At 46.3% G+C, this 25268-nt stretch overlaps 1 protein-coding gene across 1 annotated transcript; it reads left to right on the top strand.

Annotated features, from left to right (window-relative positions):
- The first annotated feature begins 494 nt into the window (after positions 1-494).
- Positions 495-25083, top strand: DNAJC16 (DnaJ heat shock protein family (Hsp40) member C16). The gene is made up of 15 exons (XM_037045165.1): positions 495-612; positions 2469-2653; positions 8319-8385; positions 10107-10443; positions 12190-12374; positions 14399-14503; positions 15176-15334; positions 16931-17061; positions 17877-18060; positions 18784-18966; positions 19116-19192; positions 20472-20552; positions 20657-20755; positions 21281-21451; positions 21731-25083. Exons 2-15 carry the CDS (start codon positions 2487-2489, stop codon positions 22128-22130), a joined length of 2346 nt encoding a protein of 781 aa, XP_036901060.1. The 5' UTR covers positions 495-612; positions 2469-2486; the 3' UTR covers positions 22131-25083.
- The last annotated feature ends 185 nt before the right edge of the window (positions 25084-25268 follow it).

Genomic DNA, 25268 nt, shown 5'->3' with positions numbered 1-25268 from the left:
GTCCTGGGTTCCAGGCCTTGGGAAAGTCCCTGCTCCTCCCTGGGCTTCACTCTCCCCATCAGCATATGGAAGAGTTGGGCTAGGAAGGATCCCTGAGGTCTCTTCAAACTCTAACGCTCTAGGATTCTATGAATAGGCTTAAAGAGAACCGGGACCCATGATTGCTTCCCCACCCTAGCAACTGTTGTTAGACCAGGGCAATCTCCTGGTAGGACTGGAAACTCCTCCCCGGATCACGGAGGTCTTTTCGGCTTCCCATCCTGCACCGCGACTTAGCCTCGCTAGGTGGCACGTCTTGACCTCTTTGGTAACGACCATCCTTTTTGATCCAGCCAAAGAGCGCGCCTCGTTCCCGTGGTAACCGCGTTAGAGCCACGCGCAGACGGTGTGTAGCAAGGGTCAAAACACATTCGCAAACTAGAAGCCCTCCACCCGTTCAATCCACGCCTTAGATGCGCCAGGCCTTTAAGTGTCACGTGACTCCTTTCAAGCTGTCCCCTCCTTCTTCCCCTCCCCAGGTCCGGGGGAACGCTGGTGTAGACCGGAGGCTCCCGGCCGGCGTTCTAACTGGATCTCCGACGCTGCAGCCATTTAGGCCGGTGCCCTTTCCCGGTAACTCCTTCCCCGCGTGACATGCGGAGCCGCGGACGCGGCGGGGCCGGGCAAGCTAAGGAACCTCCCTTCGTTTCCTTCCCGTTCCCGGTCCCTGCTGGGCCTGAGGGGAACCGGGAGCTGACCGGGCCGGGACCAGGGCTCTCGGAGGGCATTAGAGGAGGCAGCTGCCTCCTGGAAGGTTGCGACCTCCGGCGGGAGCTGGAGGCAGTGCCCAGACTCAGAGCGTGTCTCTCGGAGCGTCTGCCTGGTTTAGGGGTATTACCCAAAGGCGGTAGCCTACCTGTTGGGCAGGTGGTTTCCTGCCCTGAGACCGGCATCGTCAAGCTTCTGTGAAGTCTGCAAAAGAACTTCACAGCCCCCCGCCCCGCCACTTGGGCCCTCTAACGGGAGGCGACTGACACAGTTGAATAAGACAGTGTGTGTACAGCACGGTAGAAAAAGAATTACAAATATCGTTTATTAACTCGATCCTGTGCCCAGTAAATACTTTACATGCACTTAACTCCCATGTTGACCTTTTGGTCATTCACCCCCATTTTTTAAAATAAGGACACTGAGGCTTAACAAGTTCAAGTAATTTGCCCAAGATCACAAAGTGGTGGAGGGTAGATCCCAATGTTAAGTCTGATTCCGGAGTCCGTGTGCTTAACCAGTAGCGGCATCGCCATCCGGATTTTTAGCAGGCTGTGCGTGTTTTGTAGGGCAGGGTAGGTTGTAGGTGGCCTGAACAAGGGAGAAACTGCTTTTAGGGTTTTATTCAGCGTGCTTGCAGTCCTGAACGTTGGCTCTCGGGTCGGTCAATTTTGTGAGGCCTCCCAGGCCGCATTTACACCTACTGCTGTTACACAGCCTTTGCCCATCCTCTTAAGTAAAATATCACAATAGACCCTTGAACCTTAAAATGTGAGTACTTTATGAGAAGTCAAGATAAATACGGCCCTTGGAAAAACTTTGTATGGTATCACCAAGATCACAGTCCTTCTGGGCAGTGGAGCACCATGTTGTTTATTAACCAGCCAGTATTATTAACAAAACCCAGAGTGAATGCAGTCCCTACACTCAACTAGAGATGGACCTTTAATATCTAAAGACCATGTCTGGTCTACAGTCTTTGTCACCGGTTCCCCTTCGCGTGGAAAAGTTAATGTTTTCTCACCACTTTTGCTCAAGTGGAAGTGGAAGAGTTGGGCATTTCTTGAGGTCTGCGTTTGTAATGACCCCATTGCTAATGATCGAATTAAAAAGCAGCTTCATTTTCTTGTTCTAATGGGCTTGGTGAGAAAGAATAGAATCGGAGCATATTAAGTCATAACTGCAGCTTTTGAAGAGTATTTCACTTTCATATTTTTACTTATTTAACTCCCAAGAATGTCACAACTGTCTCATTTTGTGATTTTGGGCATAGTAAATCTTACGGGGTCATGAATTTGTTTAGCATATATTCAGTGAGGTATTCTGAAGCCTCTGGCTTTAAGTTTACCCTATTACTAATTGTCAGAATAAGTGAAACAGTGTATTTGAGATGTAGTCACCTTGATTTTCCTGTTTGTCTTCTCACATTTGCTCCTTCATCTCATTTATTTTCAGTCACTTCTAAAGCTTTTCTAACCCAAGGGTTCTGGGGAGGTGCTGTTAATTCTTACTGCTCACCTTTTCATCTGTAAGAGTTCTTATTTATGATATAAATAGTAACAATATTATGTTTTAAAATATAGTCAAACAGCTTGACACTTTTTCTGCAAAATAGCTTCTGTTTGATTTGTTTTTCATCTTCATGACTTACACCTTTACCTAAAGAGCAAGACTGTCCAGGTTTCTACCACTGAAACTTGTTGCCTCTTCAATCATTTCAGCTCTGGAAAGGAAGAGAGATGGAAGTGAAAAAGTTGAGCATTTCCTGGCCATTCTTGATAGTTCTGGTTTTGACCCTGCAAATTCTGACTGCGTTGGATTTTGACCCGTACAGAGTCCTAGGGGTCAGTCGGACAGCCAGTCAGGCCGATGTTAAAAAGGCTTATAAGAAGCTCGCCCGGGAATGGTAGGTGAAACAAAGAAATAGTTTAATATAAGCTAAGCAGTCTCAGCAGGGAAATGAAGCCTCAATTATGATTAGCTTTTATTTGTCTCTGTTTCTGTGTTCAGTAAATATATAATATGTCTATCTAAAATATTTATTTGGGAGAACTAATGTTCATGTTATTCTGTAATTTTCAGTGATGTAACTCAAAGCCTGTGTTACTATGAATAACCCCCTTAATTGCCTAGATCCTGTTAGCATATTTAATGTTAAAGTGGGAGGAAACTTTAATTTTTAAAATATATATGTACTCAAAAATGGATAAACTACCCTTCCCATGATGGTACCCATAAAGTGACTCTTTATGAGCCTCATTGCTGAAGGAAACACTACCCAATCCTATTTTCCAGATTAATTTTTAAGCTATCAAAAAAAGACAGCTTAAAAATTAAGAATAAGAGCTTTATGAATTTAGAGTAAGAATAAGAGCTTTCGAATAAGAACTTTTTGCCCTCAGTTTTAAAAGAATATTCAGGAATTGAGGATATTACTTTATAGAAAGAGTAGAATTATACTTGTAGCTATTATATATGCTAGAGAATATACAAGTGTCTATGACATAGCAGGATGGCAATAAACTTAAAACTTATTTTGGACAGACAGCATCAGTTTCTTGCACTAATGCTATGGAGTGGCCAAAGTCGAAGGGTTGTATTATGTAGCTGGAGGGGAGCAGCGGGAGGAGGGAAGGAGAGAGAGGACCCAGGCGACTACTACCTGCGTGAACCAAGCTTGAGAACAGAAGGAAGTTTTGGGGTGGGTTTGAGGCTTAACAAGTTCAAGTAATTTGCCCAAGACCACAAAGTGGTGGAGGGTGGATCCCAATATTAGTCTGATTCCGGAGTCCGTGTGCTTAACCAGTAGCGGCATCGCCATCCGGATTTTTAGCAGGCTGTGCGTGTTTTGTAGGGCAGGGTAGGTTGTAGGTGGCCTGAACAAGGGTGAAACTGGTTTTAGGGTTTTATTCAGCGTGCTTGCAGTTTGGGGTGGTAGCATCACCGAGCACCTGCCTGCTAGGCGCCAGATTCTGTCTTGTGTGTGTGTGTGTGTGCGTGTGTGTGTGTGTGTGTGTGTGATCTCATTTAAACCTTATAATTGCACTGTGAGGGAGGGCATTGCCCTCCCGGCTTAATGGGTTGTTACGTTTGTATTACCTATGGCTTCCCTAGTTTGACCTTCTGCACCAACAGCTAGTTTATTGCTTTCTTGGTTTTTGATCGTTTGCCCATCTGGGCAGGAGTCGGAGCGAGTGGGTTAGTGCTTTGAGCAGGAAGTTGGGCAGGACAAAATTGCCTCAGGCAGATGACAATGCAGGGGGTGCGTGACTGCCTAACACTATTATTCTTCAGTAAAACATGTACCCTAGTTGTAAACTGGTCGCAATGCAGGTAAAAGATACTTTTGAAATACAATGTTTTGAAAAGATATTTTAGACCAGCACTTTTTGGCACCGGGGACTGGTTTCGCGGAAGACAGTTTTTCTACAGACCAGTGGGTGGGGATGGTTTCGGAATGATTCAAGGCATTACATTTGAGCTCACCTCCTGCTGTTCTGCCCGGTTCCTAACAGGCCCGGACTGGCACCGGTCTTTGGGCTGGAGGTCGGGGACCCCTGTTTTATACCATATTCACATCATGAAGGGTCCGGAATTGGTTACCAAAAACACAGTCTCTAATTATGTGTGGCCTCTTTCCAGGGTCTCTATGCAGCAAAGTTGCTTTCTGCATCATTTCAGACTCTTGCCTCTTCATGTTTAAAGCAAGATTTCTAAATCTGCAATGAATTCCTACAGTAGTAACATTCTTTAGGACAGGATACGGCCTTTGACAACATTTTAAAACCAGAAGTGGCAGCTTCAGTGTGTAGGACCTACTAAAATGTACAGCTTTGCCTTTGCTGTCTCCCAGAGCTGAAAAGGATGTTACATTAATTAAACGAGCCATATGCTTCGCTTCCTTAATTAGAGTCTCTCTAGGAGTAATTCATCAGCTTGTGTAGAGTATCATCCAGCGGAAGGCTACAGTTTTACTTTACCTTTGCATTTTCACTGTACTGTTATTTTCTGCTGCTTGGGCCTCGGCAGTGTTTGTCACTGAAATTGTTTCCTTCTGTAATGGTTTCATATGCACTGAAAATAGTAGTGTTTCCCAGTTTGACTTATCAAAGTGAACTAAAGCAGGGGAAGTAGTTAGTTGTCTAATTGGATTTGTAGCTTTCCTCTGGCATGTTTCACTACGTGATAGCTTTGCTTAGACTTCTCAGGAGCTTGCCCCTTGCTTGGTGCAACCACTTAAAATTACTTTTTCTCTCAGGAACACTGTTCGTCTCCCATAATTAAGTTGTTTCATACATACTTTTCTTTTGTCATCTACATGGACAAAATAAACACCTCCTCCCACTCCAAGAAGATGTCATATAATGTGATTTGAAGCAAATGGGTATAATATGGTCAGTCACCAGAACAGTAAATTGATTTGGCTAATACTTTACTATAGTACTTTTTAATATTTATTATCACTACTTTCTGTATTTTTTAATTATAGTTAACATTCAAACTATGTTGCTTTTTAAATTTTATTTATTGATTTTAGAGGAAGGGAAAGAGAAAGAGAAATATTGATTTGTTGTCCTGTCCATTTACACATTCATTGGTTGCTTCTTGTATGTGCCCTGACCAGGGAATCAAACCCACAACCTTGGCATATCAGCACGATGTTCTGAACTACTGACCTAACCAGCCAGGGCCTGTGTTACCCTTTCAGCCTCTCTTTGTAGTCCCTTAGAGAGGTAAATAGGCCACCAGTAGATGTGTATATACTGCAGTTTGTAAAATATTTCACATACACAGAAAATAACTTCTTAGAACTGAAGTTACTCTTCTCTATTTTCAACTTTGTATTGTTTTCCTGTGATTAGAAAAATATCTGCTACAAGCTGAAACCTGTCCTGTGGTTCCACCCCAATTCCTGGGCCTTGGTTTCCTTTGCTGCAGGGTCTGTGGTTTTAACCCAGCTGCCCTCACAACTCACTCTTTGGTTCACTCTCTTTAAAAGTCCCTTCCTGCCCTGGCTGGCGTAGCTCAGTGGATTGAGCGCGGGCCTGCGAACCACAGGATCACGGTTCGATTCCCAGTCAGGGCACATGCCTGGGTTGCAGGCCAGTTCCCAGTAGGGGACTCGCGAGAAGCAACCATACATTGATATTTCTCTCCTTCTCTCCTTCCCTTCCCCTCTAAAGAAAAATAAATAAAATCTTTAAAAAAAAAAGACTTAGCCTAAATTTTGATATTTAAAGCACTTTTTTAAAATACATATTTTATTGATTATGCCATTACAGTTGTCCTATTCCCCACCTTCATTCCCCTCCACCCTGCCCACCCCCTCACCTACCATTCCCCCCTTTAGCTTATGTCCACGTGTCTCAAGTTCATTAGATTATATATTTCCCCTACTATTCTTGCTCTCCCCCTATTTTCTACCTACCGTCTATGCTACTTATTCTCTGTACCTTCTCCCCCTTCTCCTCCTCCCACTCCCCTGTTGCTAACCCTCCATGTGTTCTTCATTTCTATGGTTCCACTCCTGATCTAGCTGTCCTCTTGGTTTGCTTTTGTTTTAGGTGTGGTTGTTAATAACTGTGTGTTTGCTGTCCTTTCACTGTTCATATTTTTCATCTTCTTTTTCTTATATAAGTCCCTTTAGCATTTCATATAATAAGGGCTTGGTGATGATGAACTCCTTGAACTTGACCTTATCTGAGAAGCACTTTATCTGTCCTTCCATTCTAAATGAAAGCTTTGCTGGATAGAGCAATCTTGGCTGTAGGTCTTTGGATTTCATGACTTGGAATACTTCTTTCCAGCCCCTTCTTGCCTGTAAGGTCTCTTTTGAGAAATCAGCTGACAGTCTGATGGGCACTCCTTTGTAGGTGACTATCTCCTTATCTCTTGCTGCTTCTAGAATTCTCTCCTTCATTTTCATCTTGGCTAATGTAATTATGATGTGCCTTGGTGTGTTCCTTCTTGGGTCCAACGTCTTTGGGACTCTGAGCTTCCTAGATTTCCTGGAAGTCTATTTCCTTTGCCAGACTGGGGAAGTTCTCCTTTATTATTTGTTCAAATAAGTGTTCCACTCGTGGCTGTTTCTTTCTCCCTTCTGGTACCCCTATAATTCAGATGTTGGAACGTTTAAAGATGTCCTGGAGGTTCCTAAGCCTCTCCTCACTTTTTTGAATTCTTGTTTCTTCATTCTTTTCTGTTTGGTCATTTCTTCCTTCCTTCTGGTCCACCCCCTTGATTTGAGTCCCAGTTTCCTTTCCATCACTATTGGTTTCTTGTGCATTCCCCTTCATTTCAATCAGTTTAGCCTTCATTTGTTCCTCTAATTTGTGACTAAAATCAACCAATTCTGTGAGCATCCTGATCACCAGTGTTTTGAACTGTGCATCTGATAGGTTAGCTATTTCTTGGTCACTTAGAGTTATTGGCTCTGGGGCTTTGGGTTCTTCTTGAGCCATAATGTTTTGGTCTGTTTGCACCTGTTACATATGAGGGGCGGAGCCTTAGGTGTTCACCAGGGAGGGGCAACCCAGGTCGCTGGGTTGTGACGCTGTATGTGGGGCAGGGTCAAAGAGGGGCAATGGTGGTCCCCTCTGCTGCTTCCTGCAAGCCACTGGGGCCTGTGTGGTCTGTCTCACTGCTCGCTCTTTTACCTGGTTTATCTGCACACAAATGTGTGACCACGGTCAGCCTGCTGCCTTGCACCCTCACTGGGTCCGCCCGTTGCTACCCCACACCTGGGATCCACCAGTGGCTGCCTGCGCACCTGGGTCAGTCTGATGGATCTTTCCTGCCTGACCCTGCTCCACCACTGGCTCCGCCCCTCTTACCCGTCTAGCTGAACGGTTCATTGTTGTCAAACTTCCATATAATTCAATTTTCTGTGTTTTGGCTGCACTTTTGTTACTAAAACTTTGTTGTCTTCAAACTTTGTTGTACGAGGAGGCACAGTGTTTCTACCTACACCTCCATCTTGGCCAGAAGTCTCTTAAAGCACTTTTTTTTTGTCATCCAAAAAACGTGCTTCAAAACCACCATCTTGTTCCCTTAAGTCACACTTTTCATTACACCTGGCGGGGTTTTCCCCCCACTGATGTTCATAACAAGGATTAAATATTAAGGCAGGATGTCTACATTCAACAGTGAACCACTGGAAGTTCCCTTATTTCTACAGAAATCAGAATATGTGGTGTAATTCATTCAAATATGTTCCTAATAGAATATGTTGGCGAAGTTGTAAATGTTTTTTATTTTGATGTACTTGGTGCTGTTCTTAGTGGTCTTTTGCTTCCCAGAGGATAGTCTCTTTCCAGAACCTTTGCTGCAGGAAATTTCCTGGAAGTAAGCAGAGGGATTGCATGAAGAATAAGGTCTGTGGTAGAGCCTCAGTGAAGTGAGCACTGAAAAATCAAATGCCTGTCTAGATATTAGGGGGTTCTAAGGACGTAAAACCCAGCCCCTGCTTTGCAGGACTTTAAAATCCAGTAGTGAACTCTGTGGGCAAGGATGTTAATTGACCGTGTGCAAAACACGAAATCCATTCTTACTTCCGCCCTCTTGTGTTTCAGGCATCCCGACAAAAACAAAGATCCCGGAGCAGAAGACAAGTTCATTCAAATCAGCAAGGCTTACGAGGTATTATGTCGGGCTTCGGGATGCATCTGTTAGCTCCTGTAGAACGTGTCTACGTGTTTTGTAAAATCGCCTCAGGCAGGGCACGTTCCCTATGCCGTTGACCCAGCTCCTAGGTGATGGTAGAGACTGTATTTGGTCATATCCAGTATGTCAAACCTAGTGCCTGAATACTTCAGCCCTTTAAAAGAATGGCCTACTTAGAGGCTTTAATTAGAATTGTAGAATTACCCTGAAGGTATGTCTCTACTTCCTTTTTAGAAACTTATGTTACATGCTCACTTCGGCAGCACATATGCTAGAAACTTAAACAACTAACGACAGACCACGTTGCCTACAGTTATTCACGTGACACAGGGTTGCCAATATTGGGTCGGCCAAAAAGTTCACTTAGTTTTTTCCATAAAAGAAAGGACACACTTTTCATTTTCAACAGTAACTTTATTGATTTGGACATTCTGAGTATGTCGGCTGTGTCCTGCTATTGGCATCTAGTGGGTCGAGGCCAGGGGTGCGGCTACACATCTTCCAGTGCACCAGACAGCCTCACAGCGAAGGTGTCAGGGTACCGAGAACCCTCACAGACCACCTCTGACACATTCGATCAGTCACAGCCCCTCCTCCATCCACTGCACAGATCTTTTTTTTTTTTGCGTTTCAGTTGCATTTTTACCTTTCTTGAAATAATCAAGCATAATATGCCAAAAATGTTGTGTATTTTCTTCCATCTTCAGTATTAAAATGGCCACACAGAAATTCACCAATTTTGATTAAGTTTTTTTAAATGCACGCTGATAGGACAGAGGGCACCATACAGTCTAACCAGACTGTTTCTAATGAAGTTAAAGACAACTAAGCACAACAGGAGCTATTGTACAGGAAAAACTGAATGGACTTTTTGGCCAACCACATTTAACATGAGATTTTCGGTAGTTTCCTAACACGTCAGCGTGAGTGGTTCCGTCTTGACACAAAAGGCAAGTCCTCGGCTTCCTGCGTCGCGCAGGGTGATGCTCTTCGGTGGGCCGTGCTCGGCTCGTGGAACGGCACGGCGTCCTGACACGGCTTCTCGCGTTTTGGACTTCAAAGTTCTTTTTTTTTTTGAAGATTTTATTTGTTTATTTTTAGAGAGAGGGGAAGGGAAGGAGAAAGATCAGCGTGTGGCTGCCTCTCACATACCCCCTACTAGGGACCTGGCCTGCACCCCGCCATGTGCCCTGCCTGGCAATCGAGCTGACGACCCTTTGGTTCGCAGCCTGCACTCAGTCCATGGAGCCACACCAGTCAGGGCCAAAGTTATTTCTAAGTAAAACAAAGTGAGCCAACATACAAGACACAATGCAATTCTTTGGACTTTTTGGTGTGCACAGCGTTTCATATTCTGGTTTGAGTCACTCCAACGTAAATGACATGACCCAGTAAGTGTTCCTGTGCGCAAGCCCTGGTGATCACCCTTTTGTTAGGTTTCATTTGTTTTACTGATGTGATTAGTGTTCCGATAGCTTAAAATCCTTAAGTCCAACCTGAGCACGAGTATTTAAGTGACGGAAGTAACTTGGTCTTGAAATACTTAATGATTCTGTCTCATATGTTAATTAGACTATATAATTATGTCATAGCTGTATATTTATCTTCTTTCTGTATCTTCCAAGCTGCTTACAGAAAAGTTCTTTGGGTAAACATTTATCTGTTCTGTAGATTTCTGTTTTTTTCTTTCTTTCTAGATTCTTTCCAATGAAGAAAAAAGGTCAAACTATGATCACTACGGAGATGCCGGAGAGAACCAGGGCTACCAGAAGCAGCAGCAGCGAGAGTACCGCTTCCGCCATTTCCATGAAAATTTTTATTTTGATGAGTCTTTTTTTCACTTCCCCTTTAATTCTGAGCGGCGGGACTCTGTGGATGAAAAATACTTGTTGCACTTTTCGCATTATGTGAATGAAGTGGTCCCCGACAGCTTCAGGAAACCATACCTCGTCAAGATCACCTCGGACTGGTGCTTTAGCTGTGTCCACATCGAGCCTGTTTGGAAAGAAGTAGTTCAGGAACTGGAAGGATTGGGTAAGATCGTTTTATTCACTGGGAGAGGTTTAAATCGGGGAAGGGAACTTTGAAATCTTGAATCTTATGGGATGTTGGGAAGAAGGAACAATGCGGTTTCTCTTCACAAGTTCATGGTGACTGGTGTTTCCCAGGACTCATTTTCAGAGAAGGGAAATGTATCGGCCACTTTCATTTTCCATTACTAATGTGAGGCTTTATCTCTACGGACTCCTAACATCTAGTTGGGGCCTAATACGTAGAAGAAGCTTAAAATGATTGGCGAACAAAGCAGCCCTCTGGCTGGTAGTAGTTTTGGATTATTCACATGGTATTTGTGCTGCACTCTGTGTATTCATTTGTCGGGCTATCATAACAAAGCACACATAAACAGCAGAAATTTGTTTTCTCACCATTCTCGAGATCAAGTCCAAGATCAAGGCAGCGGCAGGGTTCTGTCTTTGGCTTGCAGAGGATTGCCTTCTCCCTGTGCTTTACATGGTCGTCTCTCTATGTGTACATGTGTTTGGTGTCTCTCTTTCTGTGTCCTAAACTCTTCTTATGAGGACACCAATCACACTGGATTAGGGCGACCATGTTAACGTACCTACTTCTTTAAGGCCCTATTTTCCAATGCAGTCACATTCTGAAGCACTGGGGGTTAGGCCTTTGCGGGGGCAGGGCCGACACAAGTCAGCCCCCGACATAATGACCATGAGTTCCCATTCTCAATTGCACATTAGCCTTTCCTTTGTTTATAGTTTCCACTTGGTGCTAGGAAGGTTTTAATGATTCCTTAAAGTTGGAACTACTGAACTGAATGTGTGTGTGTGTGTGTGTGTGTGTGCTTATGTTTGTGTTGCAGACATTAACAGACTCGTTTTTGAATAACTAAGAAGGGACAAACTCATAGGGACTGAGAAGCCTCTATTTCCTTGGAGAGCGCATACTGCTGACAGCCATTGGTTCGTTTGTTGTAAAACAGAAATTTTCAATCTGCTGTTCAGAAGCACTCAGCTGCTCAGATTTATCAAAATACTTTCCTCGAATTTTTCATTAAGTGCCTGATATAAAGCACTTAGTGAATAAACCTTAGAAAATTTCTGATTACTAGATTTCCTGGTTTCACAGGAAAATTTCTGAAAGTGCCTATTTTATAAACGCCTTAAATTTTTTTTCTTTAAATGTATTAGTCTACTTTCTTCAACTCATTGAAAATTGAAGCCCAGCTGTTTACTTATTAGCTAAGTCTTAAAAGGTGGTTAGAGGTTGGCCAGGCAGGAAATGGGTGAGGAGCACATTACAGGCAGAGGGAACAGTGCAGAGAAACAAAGCGCGTTCTCAGAAGAGCCCGCAGCAGCGGGTGAGAAAGGAGGAAGCAGGAAGAGCTGGGAGCCAGCGAGTAAGGAGCCTTAAATCCAGTCTGAAGGAGCTGGACTCTACTTTGTAGTAATTAATAAAGCCAAGAAAAGTTTTTGCATAGAGGAGTGACCTAATGAGATATACGCTATAGAAGGCTAACTCCTAAAGCGAGGTGAAGGACAGATGATAGACAGGGAGCGTAGAGGCAAGGAGGTCACCAACCCTGGCAAGACAGCAACCACTGGCCTGACGAGGGCAGTAGGAATAGAGAGAGGCAGGCAAGTGTCCGATACCCCTTCCTGGAAGGTCAGAATTTCAGTTTCCCACCAAAAAATTACCTACTGGCATTTCTTCAACTGCTGAGAGACATGAAAAGGCTTCATGTGAGTCTCCCGTCCTTTGCAGGCGTGGGGATTGGCGTGGTGCATGCTGGGTACGAGAGGCGCCTGGCCCACCACCTTGGAGCACACAGCACACCCTCTATCCTCGGAATCATAAATGGGAAAATCTCCTTCTTCCACAACGCGGTTGTCCGTGAGAACCTGCGACACTTTGTGGAGAGTCTTCTTCCAGGGAACTTGGTGGAGAAAGTGAGTACCTGGCCGAGAAGTGGTTGGCAAGGCGCCTGGTGCCGCCGAGGGCCCAGAACTCTACCTGTGGTCCTTCTGAGCAGGGCGGGATATGTATTAACTAGGTGATTAGTCAGACGGAGTCATCTCCGTGAAGTCTGTCAGAGACTGAAAGTTGAGCAGGCAGAGAGACCCCAGGGGTTCCTCCCTGTTGATCCTCACCGCCCAGATTTCCGCTGTCCTAGGAATCTGAGCCTCCGAGGACAGGGACTCTTACTTTATAAGCAAAAAACTGGAGCACAGCCTAAGATACAGGATTTCTTTCTGACTCCTGACCTTGTTCACTTGAAGATACTTTTCTTATGGGAATATTAAAATTAAGTTGTATTTGATTGTGGGCTTAATGATCATCTCTACAGAAAACACCAAATCTCATGAAAACAAATCTTATTTTTGGGACTCTCACAGCGTACAGTGATGCAACCGTGGTTACATTTCACAAACAAAAGGTTGAGCTAAAGAAGCCAGGCATAAAAGTTCATACTAGCTTACGGTTTTTATATTTAAGAAGCATTTTTTATGTGGCTCAGTGGATTGAGTGTCAGCCAATGAACTGATGGGTCACTGGTTCAATTCCCAGCCAGGGCACATGCCTGGGTTGCAGGCCTGGTCCCCAGTTGGCAGCGTGCGAGAGACAACCAGTCTGTTTCTCTCACACATCAATGTTTCTCCCCCTCTCCTCTTTCCTTCCCCTCTCTCTAAAAATAAATAAATAAATGAAATCTTTTTTTTTTAAGAAGAAGCCCCATTTTTGCCCCATTCTCTTTTAAGTTGGGAATCAAACGACCCAGAACAGGATCCTTATTTTGCTTTAAATGGTTCCTTCCTTCAACAACACCAGGGAAAGGGAACGTCCAGGCGTTTCCATCGTATTTCCACGTGCGCTGTTCATAGACTGTCCTGCCAGCTGCCCTTAGCCCCGGAAGAAATATTTGTCGGAGTTAGCTTGAAAGGAAATGGCCTCCTAAAACCATGACAGGTTGTCTTGGTAGGTCCTCGGACCTTTAACTAATATCTGTTCTTTGCCCGGCACTCTGATGAGCGTTGAGGACAGTTTTCATGAGCGCACGGTCTAGCGGCTGGTTACTTCCATCCGGTGTGTTAAGAGCCCATCCCAGAGAGTGGGGAGGGCTTCCTGGCAGAAATGACCCCTGTACTGAGTTTACCAGGTGAGGAGAGAGGAGGAGGGAATGAGCTCCGGGCAGGCAGAGGTCTGGGGCAGGAGCGGCCTGCTTTGTATGAAGTAATCATTAGTGAGTGGGAGAGGATGGGATTAGACCATTAACAGGAATCTTGCCATGAAGGCCTTAGAGGGCCTCATGCCCCTTTAAGGAACTTGGGCCTTGGCCTGCAGGTGCCGGAGCCTTGAGCAACGGAGAGAACTGATCAGCTTGAGGTTTTACCTAGTTCATTGTGGAAGCAAATTGGAAAGATACTTTTTTGAACTACTTAAAATTTTCTAGATAGAAATTTAATTATATATACTTTTAATTTGTTCTTTTAGTAGAATTATTTTAAGGCATGAACAGGAAAACACAAAAGTAGCGATGCAGACGGCAAATGAAATTATGTAATGTATAGGAGAGGTGAGCCCACTTATTTTTATTCAAGCTGTTTTAAAAGAATGATTGTTGCATTGGCTTCTGTATTAAAGTTAATAGATTAAGGTTAACAGATTTAAAGGACAGCCTGTAGGCAAGAACCAACTGTGAAACAATTTTTTAAAATAATACGGCCAGTAATTATTTTAGAAAAGATTATGATTTCAGTCTGTAAGAGTTGGAACATGTGGAAATATGAATTAACAATCTCTATTCTTTTTGAAAGTTTTAGTCAAATGAAGACAGAAGACTTGTTTGCATTTTTTAGTTTTTACAAAATAATATTCTACACATACTTGATTTTATTTAAATGTCTCCTGACTAGATTATAATACAACTGTTGAAAATTAAATACTGAAACTAACATCCTCTTTTCACTTGAAGGTCACAAATAAAAATTACGCCCAGTTTCTCTCTGGCTGGCAGCAGGAGAATAAACCGCGCGTCCTTCTGTTCGACCAGGCGCCCACCGTGCCGCTGCTGTACAAGGTACTTCCCTGCTGGGGCAACCTGTCCCCTGTCGCGGCGCGGAGAACTTGTAGGCCGGGTGTCCTCTCTGTGGGTGAAAGCGCATCCCTGAGAAGTGTTCGCAGGCCGTTCCCTTAAACGCCGCGCATGGAGCGCTGCTGCTGCTGCGCTGTTTTCCACTGACTTCGGGAGAGGCCAGTGGCGTGGGCATTAGCCTGAGATACTGAAGCATGAGGGTCTGTGGGACCAGCCCGGGGTCTCCCTCCAGTGTGGCGAACATCAGTTCCCTGGAAGCCTGTCTGACTCCAAACCTGTCCTCCGAACGATACCCTATTCTACATGTCCAGCACACCTCTGCTCATCACTGTGACGTGAGATGGTCACTGCACCTTACGTAATTGGGGTACAGGTACTCCTCCAACACGCCATGCCGCCTACCCACTGCAGACCTCAGTAGGATGAGCATTTTGCTCTCCCTGTAAAAAAGTAGTTATGTTTAGCTTTGTCGGTGCGGTTTTCACGCATGGTGCACCATCGAATTCCTGCAAGTGTCCCAGGGCGACACAGCCCCAGCCGGGCTGTACGGTGAGCTGGGGCTCGTCTCCGCCCACTGATGGGCGGGGTCACACTCGATTCGTAATTCCCAGGCCTTGCTGTTGATCTCCTGTCTCCCCCTCTGTTACGCCCGAACAGTTGACTGCTTTTGCATACAAAGATTACCTGTCGTTTGGATACGTGTCTGTCGGTTTGAGAGGGACAGAAGAAATGACGAGGCAGTACAACGTCAATGTCTACACTCCCACCATCTTGGTCTTTAAAGAACACGTCGACAAGCCCGCGGACGCCATCCAGGTACGTGCGCGTCGGCTGGTTTCAAGATCGGCCTCTCATTTTATCTCTGGTCTTCACATGAACACTAAGCAGCACAATCGAACAGAGCAGGTGAGGGGGAGAAACTGGTTTTCATTTCTTCCTTCAGAGGCACAAAATTTAGAAACAAGTTTGTTTTCCAAATGTACTGTTTTGCTTAAAAAATAATCTTTGACAGAAGCTAGAACCGTGGCTGCCAGGGTTAGCTAAGGGAGGAAGGAGAGGGGGATGAATTAGTGCTTGAGGGGTGCGTGGTGGGCTGGGGAAGGTGAGGGTTCGGAAGGTGGGGGGGGGTGGCGACTGGAGAACAGCGTGAAAGCACCTAATGCTACAGAAGTAGGCGCTTGAAAGTGGTCAGCCCTGACTTGTGTGGCTCGGTGGGCTGGCTGTTGTCCCCTGAACCAAAGGGTCGCTGGTTCCATTCCCAGTCAGGGCACATATGCCTGGGTTGCAGGCCAGGTCCCTGACTCAGGGCGTGCGAGAGGCAGCCAATTAATGTTTTTCTCACACATCAGTGTTTCTCTCCCTTTTTTCCCCCTCTCTTCCCCTCTCTGCAAAAATAAATAAAATCTTTTTTTAAATGGTAGATTTTATGTTATAAATGTTTTACCACAAAAATTAAATACTACTACTTTATCTGCATCTCAGTGTTTTGATAAATAGTATTTCCATTTATCATTCAAGTTCAAAATATTTTCTAATATCTGACATACTTTCTTGGTTCAGTAGGTTATTCAGAGTATGTTTCTCAAAATCCAAGGATTTTTCTGATCTACATTTTACATGGATTTCTAGATTGTAGTCAGAAAGCCTGCAGTGTACGGAGTGGGAGAAAGTGGATTCACAGTTGTTGTTCTGGAAAAATACACGATACAAGCGCAAAGGCTGTGTTTCCTGTACTCACGACTATAAACCCAGTTTTGCCCGCCCTGTATCATTTCTATCCTTCAAAATTTCTGAGAGATACGGATAACAAAGTGGTCTAACAAAGTGATCCTCATAGTTTTGTAGCCCGCCTTTTATACCTAGTAACTTTGTTACTTTGGAGTTTACTTAATTGTTCAGTTGGCTACAAACCTTAAATGGAAGTAAATTTGCGATTGGCTTTTTAAATGTGCCAGCAGAAACCAAAATATGAAGTTCTCCAGTAGAAAGAGCACTCGACTTTCCTTTGACCTGAATAACTACAGCCTTGCCTTCAGCCCTACGTTCTGGAGTAGACCGCAGGTTTATTTGCTCAAACAGATCTTTCTTTCTTACCTTGTTATACTCCTGTAACCAGAGTCAGCCACATTTTTTTAAAGATTTTATTTATTTTTTAGAGAGAGGAAGGGAAGGAGAAAGAGGGAGAGAAACATGGATCGGTTGCCTCTCGCACGCCCCAAGCCGTGGACGTGGCCTGCAACCCAGGCTTGTGCCCTGACTGGGAATCAAACCCGTGACCTTTCAGTTCACAGGTGGATGCTCAATCCACTGAGCCACACCAGCCAGGGCAGCCACACTTTTAGAGCTTATAAGTAAAGCTCATTTACAGTAAGAAAACTGTAAAAAATCATCTGTTTCTCGGTTTTCTTTTAGACCCGAGCTTTGAAGAAACAGGTCATTGATGACTTCATCGCCCAAAACAAGTATCTGTTAGCAGCCCGGCTCACCAGCCAGAAGCTGTTCCACGAACTCTGCCCCGTGAAACGGTCCCACCGCCAAAGGAAGTAAGGATCCAAGGCTTTGCTCCGCCTGTCATTGCCATAGCCGGGCCATGTCAGACTTTACCACAGGCAATTAAACACCTGCCCTGTGACAGGATTTATTCTTCCTGTAACCAGTACTGACTGACAACTGTCACAGTGGTATGTGTTCAATCAGGGTCCCTTAGGACCAAATTATTGGATGTGCCAGCCTAGTCTGAGGGTCAGAGAAGACCTCCCCAAGATGTAACACTTCAGCTGGACCTGAGGGAAGAGAGGCTTAGCCGGGTGTCAGGGAGAAATGGTCGCGCTAAAGAACACGGATGTGAGAGAGTTACCCTTCCCACTATAGGATTCCACTCGGGTGGGGCTTTGCGGGTCTCAGATAGGACGGGCACCTTGTCTGTCTCACTGGCCTGGACGCAGTGCTCAGGAGATACTTGGAGAGCGGAGGAATGAGTGACGAGCTAGGCTTCCCACTGGAATCATTGCAGAGGAAGAATGAGGCTCAGTGGCCTGTGGGCTGAGAGGTGTGGCCAGCCCTGCCTGTGAGGGAAGAACTAGGCCAGGTGGCCTCTGAAAGGCCCTTCTGTGTCAAGGACTCAGTGACCGTTGCCTTAAAAGGAATTCCTAAGTGTGGTAGCGTTTGATTGAGGGGAAACATCACCAGTCTGGAAAAGCAGCAGGTCACAATGACCTGGAAACCTTCTCTCATTAGAGGTTTCGAAGATTCGGTTTCCATTATCAAAGTGTCCATTTGAGCACCGGCTCTGCGCCCCCTCCACTTGCCCTCGTCATGGCCTTGGGAATTGGTTATAACCTCTTCTGTTGTGGTGCAGGTACTGTGTGGTGTTACTGACTGCTGAGACCACCAAACCGAGCAAACCCTTTGAGGCCTTCCTGTCCTTTGCGCTGGCAAACACGCAAGACACAGTGCGGTTCGTGCACGTCTACAGCAACCGGCAGCCGGAGTTTGCCGACACCCTCCTGCCAGACAGCGAGACGTTCCGAGGAAAGTCGGCGGTGAGCCGTGGGTCCCGTGCTGATCCCCAGCTCCCCACCAGCAAGGGCGCTTGATTGCGTTCCCTACTTCCTCGGGAGTTTTGAATACAGTGGTCAGGAAACCCAGACCACTCTGAGCCTGTTATAAAAGCCCACTCTCATTAAAATAGGCATTCAGCCTGGTGATTTCATGTGTTAGATTCTCAGTAGCACCTTTCCTGGGAGTAAAGACTGAAGACCATCAGTCCTTCTCTCCAGTTTTTCCCACAACAGGTCTAGTCTTGCAGTGTCCAGCAGGCAGCATCGTCCTTAGGCCACCGGTCACGCACTTTTGAAATTTCCCTCCTCCTTACGTCAGGCATCTGACTGATCCTTCCTTCCCTCCTCGGTCATCACTCCCTACAGAAGCACGAAGTTCTTCTCTGGCCTTTTTAACCTCTAAAAACAAAGGGTTCCTCCCTTATAAAAATAAGTCGGAGGTTGTTGAACAAAGTTGATTGAGAAGAAAGAGCTTTCACTTTTAGTAGAAGCTTCAGAAAATCACCATAAAAAGTCACCGTGGTTTCTTCCATCAGAAAAACTTCAGTCTCCTGCAGATGCTTTGTGCTCACCCATACTTGTGTTTTGAGTTTGTTGCTGAGCTCACTAAACCCTTTCTTTTCTTTTCTTTCTGAAAAGAAACCAAACAGTAATAACTCAGCATTCTTTAGAGAATGCTGATGGTTCTTCTCTGTTTTCTCCCAGGTGTCCATCTTAGAAAGGCGCAACACAGCAGGCAGGGTGGTGTATAAAACCCTGGAGGACCCCTGGACAGGGAGTGAGAATGACAAATTCGTCCTTTTGGGATATCTCGACCAGCTGCGGAAGGACCCCGCTCTTCTGTCTTTGGAAGCCGTGCTCCCCGACCTGACTGATGAACTTGCCCCTGTAAGCAAGTGGCCCAGGAGCGTGGGCGCCGGGCAGGGCTGGTGAGCTCCCGGGGCCCAGGCGGAGGTTCAGCCGCAGCACTGTGTCGGGGGCGAGGACTTCTCCCACCAGGGCTCAGGGTCTGACCGTCGTCCATTTTCTCCCAATAGATGTTTCTCCTCCGGTGGCTTTACTCTGCTTCGGACTACATCTCGGACTGCTGGGATAGCCTATTTCACAGCAACTGGTAGGAATGTTACTGGACTGAATTTCTTTCACTCCATTAGTAGCAGGACCACTGTTTTTCTTTTGAAAATAAGTCTGTCGTCGTTTGATTTGAGTGTATCTCCAACATAGGCACGTGGAAGGATGTTGACACATTTTCAACGCTGTTCCTCTTTTTCTTTCTTTCGGTGACTTCACATTTTTCTCTTGGCCGACCCTTTCCCATTGGAAGGGAAGGACCACCCCTGGCTGTCCTTCTAGACAGCAGAGCCTGGGACTGTCCTCTTCCTCAGGGCCCCTGTGGTGCCCAGCCCAGTGCCCGACACACAGGGAGTCCAGTGTATAGGTCACAAGCCAATCAGTGAATTGATCAGAGAAGAGAGGGTTATCCCCCTCCCCCTCCCACTCAGGAGACCAGGGGCTCCTGAAGGACAGAAGCACGTCTCCCGTGTTCGTGGTTCCCGGCACCCGGCACAGCTCCGGGAAAGTGGCAGGGCTCTGCCGTGTGTTCGTGGGAGAACACCAGTCCTAGAGAGAACGCTGTGGAAGGTCACCTTTTCTCCCCACTCCACCCTCCGAGTCCCATCTGAATTATTCCGGGGGGGGAATCAAAGTAAAGGAAATCATTCCACAGGCTTTGTAGTCACTGCCACTTAGTCAGTGCATAGCGTTGCCCCCTCCCGATGACATCCTAACTGCCTTTGACATCAGAGCGTCCTTCTGTGCTCACAACTCAAATCCGTCGTCATCCTCTTACTGGTTCCTTCTGCAGGACATACTAGGCCTGGCCTGTGACACTGAGACACAAAATCAGACTTTTAAAACGAGCTGTGAGTGATAACAGTGAAGGGAAAATCTCTGCTTCTGCTCCCCCACCCGCTGAAGCCTCTGTTTGTGTGAAATCCAAAAGTGTTGGCTGACATGAAAACTTTTTGGTTTGGGGTTGTTTGGGGTTTNCGTCCTTCTGTGCTCACAACTCAAATCCGTCGTCATCCTCTTACTGGTTCCTTCTGCAGGACATACTAGGCCTGGCCTGTGACACCGAGACACAAAATCAGACTTTTAAAACGAGCTGTGAGTGATAACAGTGAAGGGAAAATCTCTGCTTCTGCTCCCCCACCTGCTGAAGCCTCTGTTTGTGTGAAATCCAAAAGTGTTGGCTGACATGAAAACTTTTTGGTTTGGGGTTGTTTGGGGTTTTGTCCTTTTGAGCCAGAGAGAGGAAACCGGAAATCTGATGGATGCGTCACAGCAGCCAGTGGCGAGCTGGGCAGTTTGTAAGCTCGTTAACTTGCTTTTAGGCGGGAAATGATGCCCCTCCTGTCCCTGGTCTTCTCTGCCCTCTTCATCCTCTTCGGCACCGTCATCGTCCAGGCTTTCAGGTCAGTCTTCCTCGCCTTCCCTGCACGTGGTTCTGGAGGCGGAGCCCCAAACCTCCTGGTTGCTTGTCCTCTTTTTTGGTAAAACTCCCTTTTTTCTTCTCTAGTGACTCAAACGATGAGCGAGAGTCAAACCCTCCGGGAAAAGAGGAAGCCCAGGAGAAGGCCGGGAAGGCAGAGCCCAGCTTCACCAAAGAAAACAGCAGGTTTCTCTAACCAAACCCCAGCCCGCCTCCCCTGAGCAGCAGGCCTCAGACGGTGCGGTCTCACAGAGTGGTGCTCGCACCGATGGGGGTGAGACAGGATAGCGAAGGTCACTGCTGCTTCCTGTTCAGTGGGACCCTCTCCACATTCAGACTGACCTCCCCCTACTCGGGATCATCAGCTGCTCGGTCTCGGGTGGAATACTGGGGCAGGAAACAGAGAAGTGTGTCAGAGAGATGCTCAAGGAGTCTGGAGCAGAAAATGGTGCATCGCCGTAACTGCCGATGCCTGTACCTGTCCTGAGGTTTCACCTCCACCAACTGAACGACAGCACCTGAGAGGCTAGGTGCAGGCCCGGGACTTCCCAGTAGGGACCATCCCCATCCTCCAGCGTGGTGGGCTCCAGGGTGTTCAGTAATGTGAGGCTAGTCTGGTTAGAACCCAGCGTTTCCTTCCCCTTGATCCTTTTAAAAGTGTAATGGCATCCCCTGCCCTGATAACACGTCAACTCCCATGTTTCTCCACAGCAAGATCCCTAAAAAAGGCTTCGTGGAGGTAACCGAGCTCACGGACGTCACGTACACCAGTAACTTGGTGCGCCTGAGGCCCGGCCACATGAACGTGGTGCTCATCCTGTCCAACGCCACCAAGACCAGCCTGCTGCAGAAGTTCGCCGTGGAGGTCTACACATTCACCGGGTGGGCTACGGCGTCGGGGGAGCTGGGGGCGTGGGGACAGCGTGCACGTGTGGGCAAGGAGGGGCCTGGGGGGAGACTGTGTCCTTCCCTCTCCAACTGCGATATCCATGCAGCGAGGTGTTGGCCGTGACCTTTCTAACCTAAAAGTGTAAGCCCTCACGAGGGGACAGTTTTTCCCCCTTGACTTCGTGTCCTTTCGGTCCTCCTTCCGTGAGCCCCTTCAGGAACCTGCCTGTTCTCTAGCTCTTGTGTGACGTCCTCGTTCTCCTCCCTCCCCAGGAGCAGCTGCCTGCACTTCTCCTTCCTGAGTCTAGACAAGCACAGAGAGTGGCTCGAATACCTGTTAGAATTTGCTCAGGACGCGGCCCCCATCCCAAACCAGTACGACAAGCACTTCATGGAGCGTGACTACACTGGTTACGTGCTGGCCCTGAACGGCCACAAGAAATACTTCTGCCTCTTCAAGCCCCAAAAAACAATCGAAGGGGAGGAAGCCATGGGAGCACATGGTGACCTTGACTCTTCCCTCCATCTGGGGGAGCCTCGAGGGAAAGCTTCCAGTGGCCTTGGGTCCAGACCCATCAAAGGAAAGTTGAGCAAGCTGTCCTTGTGGATGGAACGCCTGTTGGAAGGCTCCTTGCAGAGGTTTTATATCCCATCTTGGCCTGAACTAGACTGAGAGGATTTCCAAGAGACTTGAACTCTTCTGACTTTTTACAGGCCCCTGTGAACGGGTATTTTCAGGACTCAAACTATCACAACGGACAGAGCGTAGATTTTAGAATATTCTTCTAGAGCAAAGGATAGAAGAATTTTTCCTTTGTCCTGTTCTAACCTAGGAGTGAAAATACCACAAGTCAAATTCCCTAGATCAAAATATTTTCCTTTGGGTTTTTTTTCCTCACATGAATGCCGCACTATTTAAAACAGACTGCTCATTCCCTCTTCCTTCCTGGCCCCCGTCAGGCACGCCCAGCGCCCTCCCCATCGAGTCTCCGTGGTGTAGGAGGAGCACAGAGGCTCGCCCTGGGCGGCACGTGCAGGTTGCCGGCCGGGTCATTTGCCCGCCGATCTCGCCCCTCCTGGCCCCGCTGTGCTCCCAGCACGGCGCATGCCAGAACAGTGGGGGGACCCGCAGCAGCTTCAAGGCCCCGCGTGTTGAAAGAGGCCCGGATCCCAGCAATCTTACCTTTACCGGTTTTTCTAGTAGTAAGTGGCTAATGTACATTTTGGGGGTATCCTCCTACAGCAGCTTGTCAGCCATGGTTTTCAAAATAGAGGGCTGAGTGGGGTTCTGCATGTGAGCTGCTTTTCTTCCCAAGGCAAGAGAAGGGAGGGCTGGGCAGTGACTGAAGTGACCCCTCTGTGAGCTTCCCACCCGCCGCCTCCCCAACACTAAACGTAGCCAACGGGGGTCCGCACGGCAAGAAGTACTGTAATGACTTGAGCCATTAACGTGTATGATTTCAGATGCCTTTCTGCCTCTGTCAGTTGTAGGGCATGGATAATAGGAGCCATAACTTTAACCTTGTTCTCTGACCGTAGAGGTAAGCTGCTATAAGCCAGTAGATGTTAAACCGAAGTCACATTATCTGCACACCCGCCGTGAGTGGTGTCTCTTTAGTAAATACCAGACACGTCTTCGCATCAAAGAACCTAACTGTTCTGCGGTGTGTTTTGGGCACTGTCTCCCCCGAATGCTGTATCTTCAAGTCGTCTTTTGTGACAGGTGGACCCAGAGTGTCCTAGACTCCTGTTTCGCAGGAGGCTTATTTACTTAGAGCTTCTGGCCTATTTCTGATGTCTCGTGTTCATCATTTCACTGCTGACTTAGAACTGCTTCCCCGGTGCCAGGGTGAGAGCTGGCGTCAGCTTGCTGAGCTGCAAGGTCGCACGGGCTCCAAGCTGCGCCCTTCCCAGCGGTTAGAGAGCTTACCTTGTCCTTGAGGACGCCCGTGGCGCTTGGACATCCTCAGAGAGTGAGCTGTCAGGTGTCAGAGCAAACTGCCCTTGAAAGGCAGTTTGTAAAGTGGAGGGCCAGAATCACTGGTGGGACAAACCAAGTCTGAGTTTCTTTCATCATAACTGCTCTAAATGAAGCCATGTGAATCCTGGATAGCTTAATTATTGAGCTACAGTGACCAGTAGCAAATTATTTGAGCCCAGGAATTTCTGTCGCTTTCATGGAATCTATAGCTTTATAAAAAAATAATTAAATCACTGCCAGGCTTTGTTTTTCCGATCCTTTGAAACGGATGCTTACCCTGCTTGCCCTGTCTCATGGCACAGGACCCAGGGAGAAATGACTGTGGAATTCACTTGGCTCCTGTCCTCAAAATTATTTTCTGGGTCTTGTGTGCCCGCATTGCTCAAATGAGTGTGTTTTGGTTTGATGGAAGGTTTTTATTTTTAGTGTCTGGTACTAATGGGACTCCAGACCATAATTTGTGAAAACCAAAACCTCTCCAGATTTGTTCATTTTTTAAAAAGTTATAGTTTAAAAAAAGTTATCATTAAAATGAAAATCACCTTGAGACAACTGTATCTTCCATTTGTACTAAAAAAGGAAAATGATAATAGATTGAAAAACATTCCTGGCAAATACTTCAGTCCAAAAATTTTTCTACAGGTCTCTGTGGGGGCAGAAGTGTCTGCCAAGAGGCCTGGGGAGCTCTCATTTTAAAATGAACTTTACCCTTGACCCCCAAGCCTTTTCTCCTGAATGTTGTGTCCATTAACTTGTTTAGTTTTGTGTCAAATGTACGAGCCATTGTCACGCTCAGCCAAGGCCACCATTTCTCGTTCTGATGTCTGTAACCACACAGACCCAGTTTTGGTTTTAACTTCCTAGTCTTCAGATACGTATCTTAAAAAGACAACCTTGATGATTTTAGAGGTAGGCTTTTGGGGTTGATAGAGACTATGCATCATGTTTAGCAGATGGGGTTGAAAACTGGCCTTAAAAGTCTGTAAAATACATGCCCGTTTAAAAAGGATGTTCTCACTGCCAAGGTGTCAGCAGCGCACTCTGTGTAAGGTGAGGCCATCACCCCCAACCAAGGCATTTCCGTGAGCAGGGCTATGCTGGTTCCACTGGGCACCATGGTCTCACTGCCAGTACTTGACCCCGTGAAAACTTGGTTGCGGTTTTCAAATAATAGGGTGATTTCCTCCTCATTCAGTACGTAAATGTTTTCCCGATATAAAGAGAAATGAGATCTGAATGTTTTGAGTGCTTTGCTTTGTTTGGGAAATGGGATTAGAAGCAAACACTCAAAAACTTTTTTTAAGGAAAATTCTTTAGAAGATGATACAAAATATTTTGTCAAATGAAATGATGCTCACATCCAAATACCTGCCGTTGTCCCTTGAAAACACGCAGGGCAGCAGCTGCTGACACTCTGCTCAGTCTGTCCAGGAGAATAATTGTGCTTTCGAGACAGATGTGAAAAGAAAGTAAATATTTTGCACTTTTGATACTCTTAGGAACAAATAACTTATTTGGCAAATGGTGTCTTTTTTATGTTGTCTTTGTTTTGTATTGTGAACAGGTACTAAAGCTGATGTTATTTTTGTTTTAAGAATATTGCCGACTGGAAACAGAAATAAACTATTTTAACGTGTGACGGTTACCGGCAGCTCCTGCATTACGAGATGAGGGTGTGGTCACGGACACGTTATCAACAAAGCTGAGGTTGCGTGTAACTCAGCACACGCTGAGTTGGTCCAGACTGCCAATTCGGATCAGCCGGTCCGAACTGCCAGATTTTGGGGGCTGCTGTCAGGACGGGTCAGCTAGGAGGGCAGATAATGCAAA

Source organism: Sturnira hondurensis, unplaced genomic scaffold (assembly GCF_014824575.4).
Source record: "Sturnira hondurensis isolate 20B ecotype Veracruz unplaced genomic scaffold, ASM1482457v3 Scaffold0004257, whole genome shotgun sequence".
In the NCBI taxonomy this organism is placed as follows: domain Eukaryota; kingdom Metazoa; phylum Chordata; class Mammalia; order Chiroptera; family Phyllostomidae; genus Sturnira; species Sturnira hondurensis.
The sequence above is the reverse complement of the archived record's forward strand: the minus strand, read 5'-3'. Positions and strand labels throughout refer to the sequence as shown.

Coding starts and splice junctions, on each gene's coding strand:
- DNAJC16 (XM_037045165.1), top strand. CDS start 2,487: ATGGAAGTGAAAAAGTTGAGCATTTCCTGGCCATTCTTGATAGTTCTG. Junction 8,386..10,106: donor AAATCAGCAAGGCTTACGAG/GTATTATGTCGG, acceptor CTTTCTTTCTAG/ATTCTTTCCAATGAAGAAAA. Junction 14,504..15,175: donor CCGTGCCGCTGCTGTACAAG/GTACTTCCCTGC, acceptor ACGCCCGAACAG/TTGACTGCTTTTGCATACAA.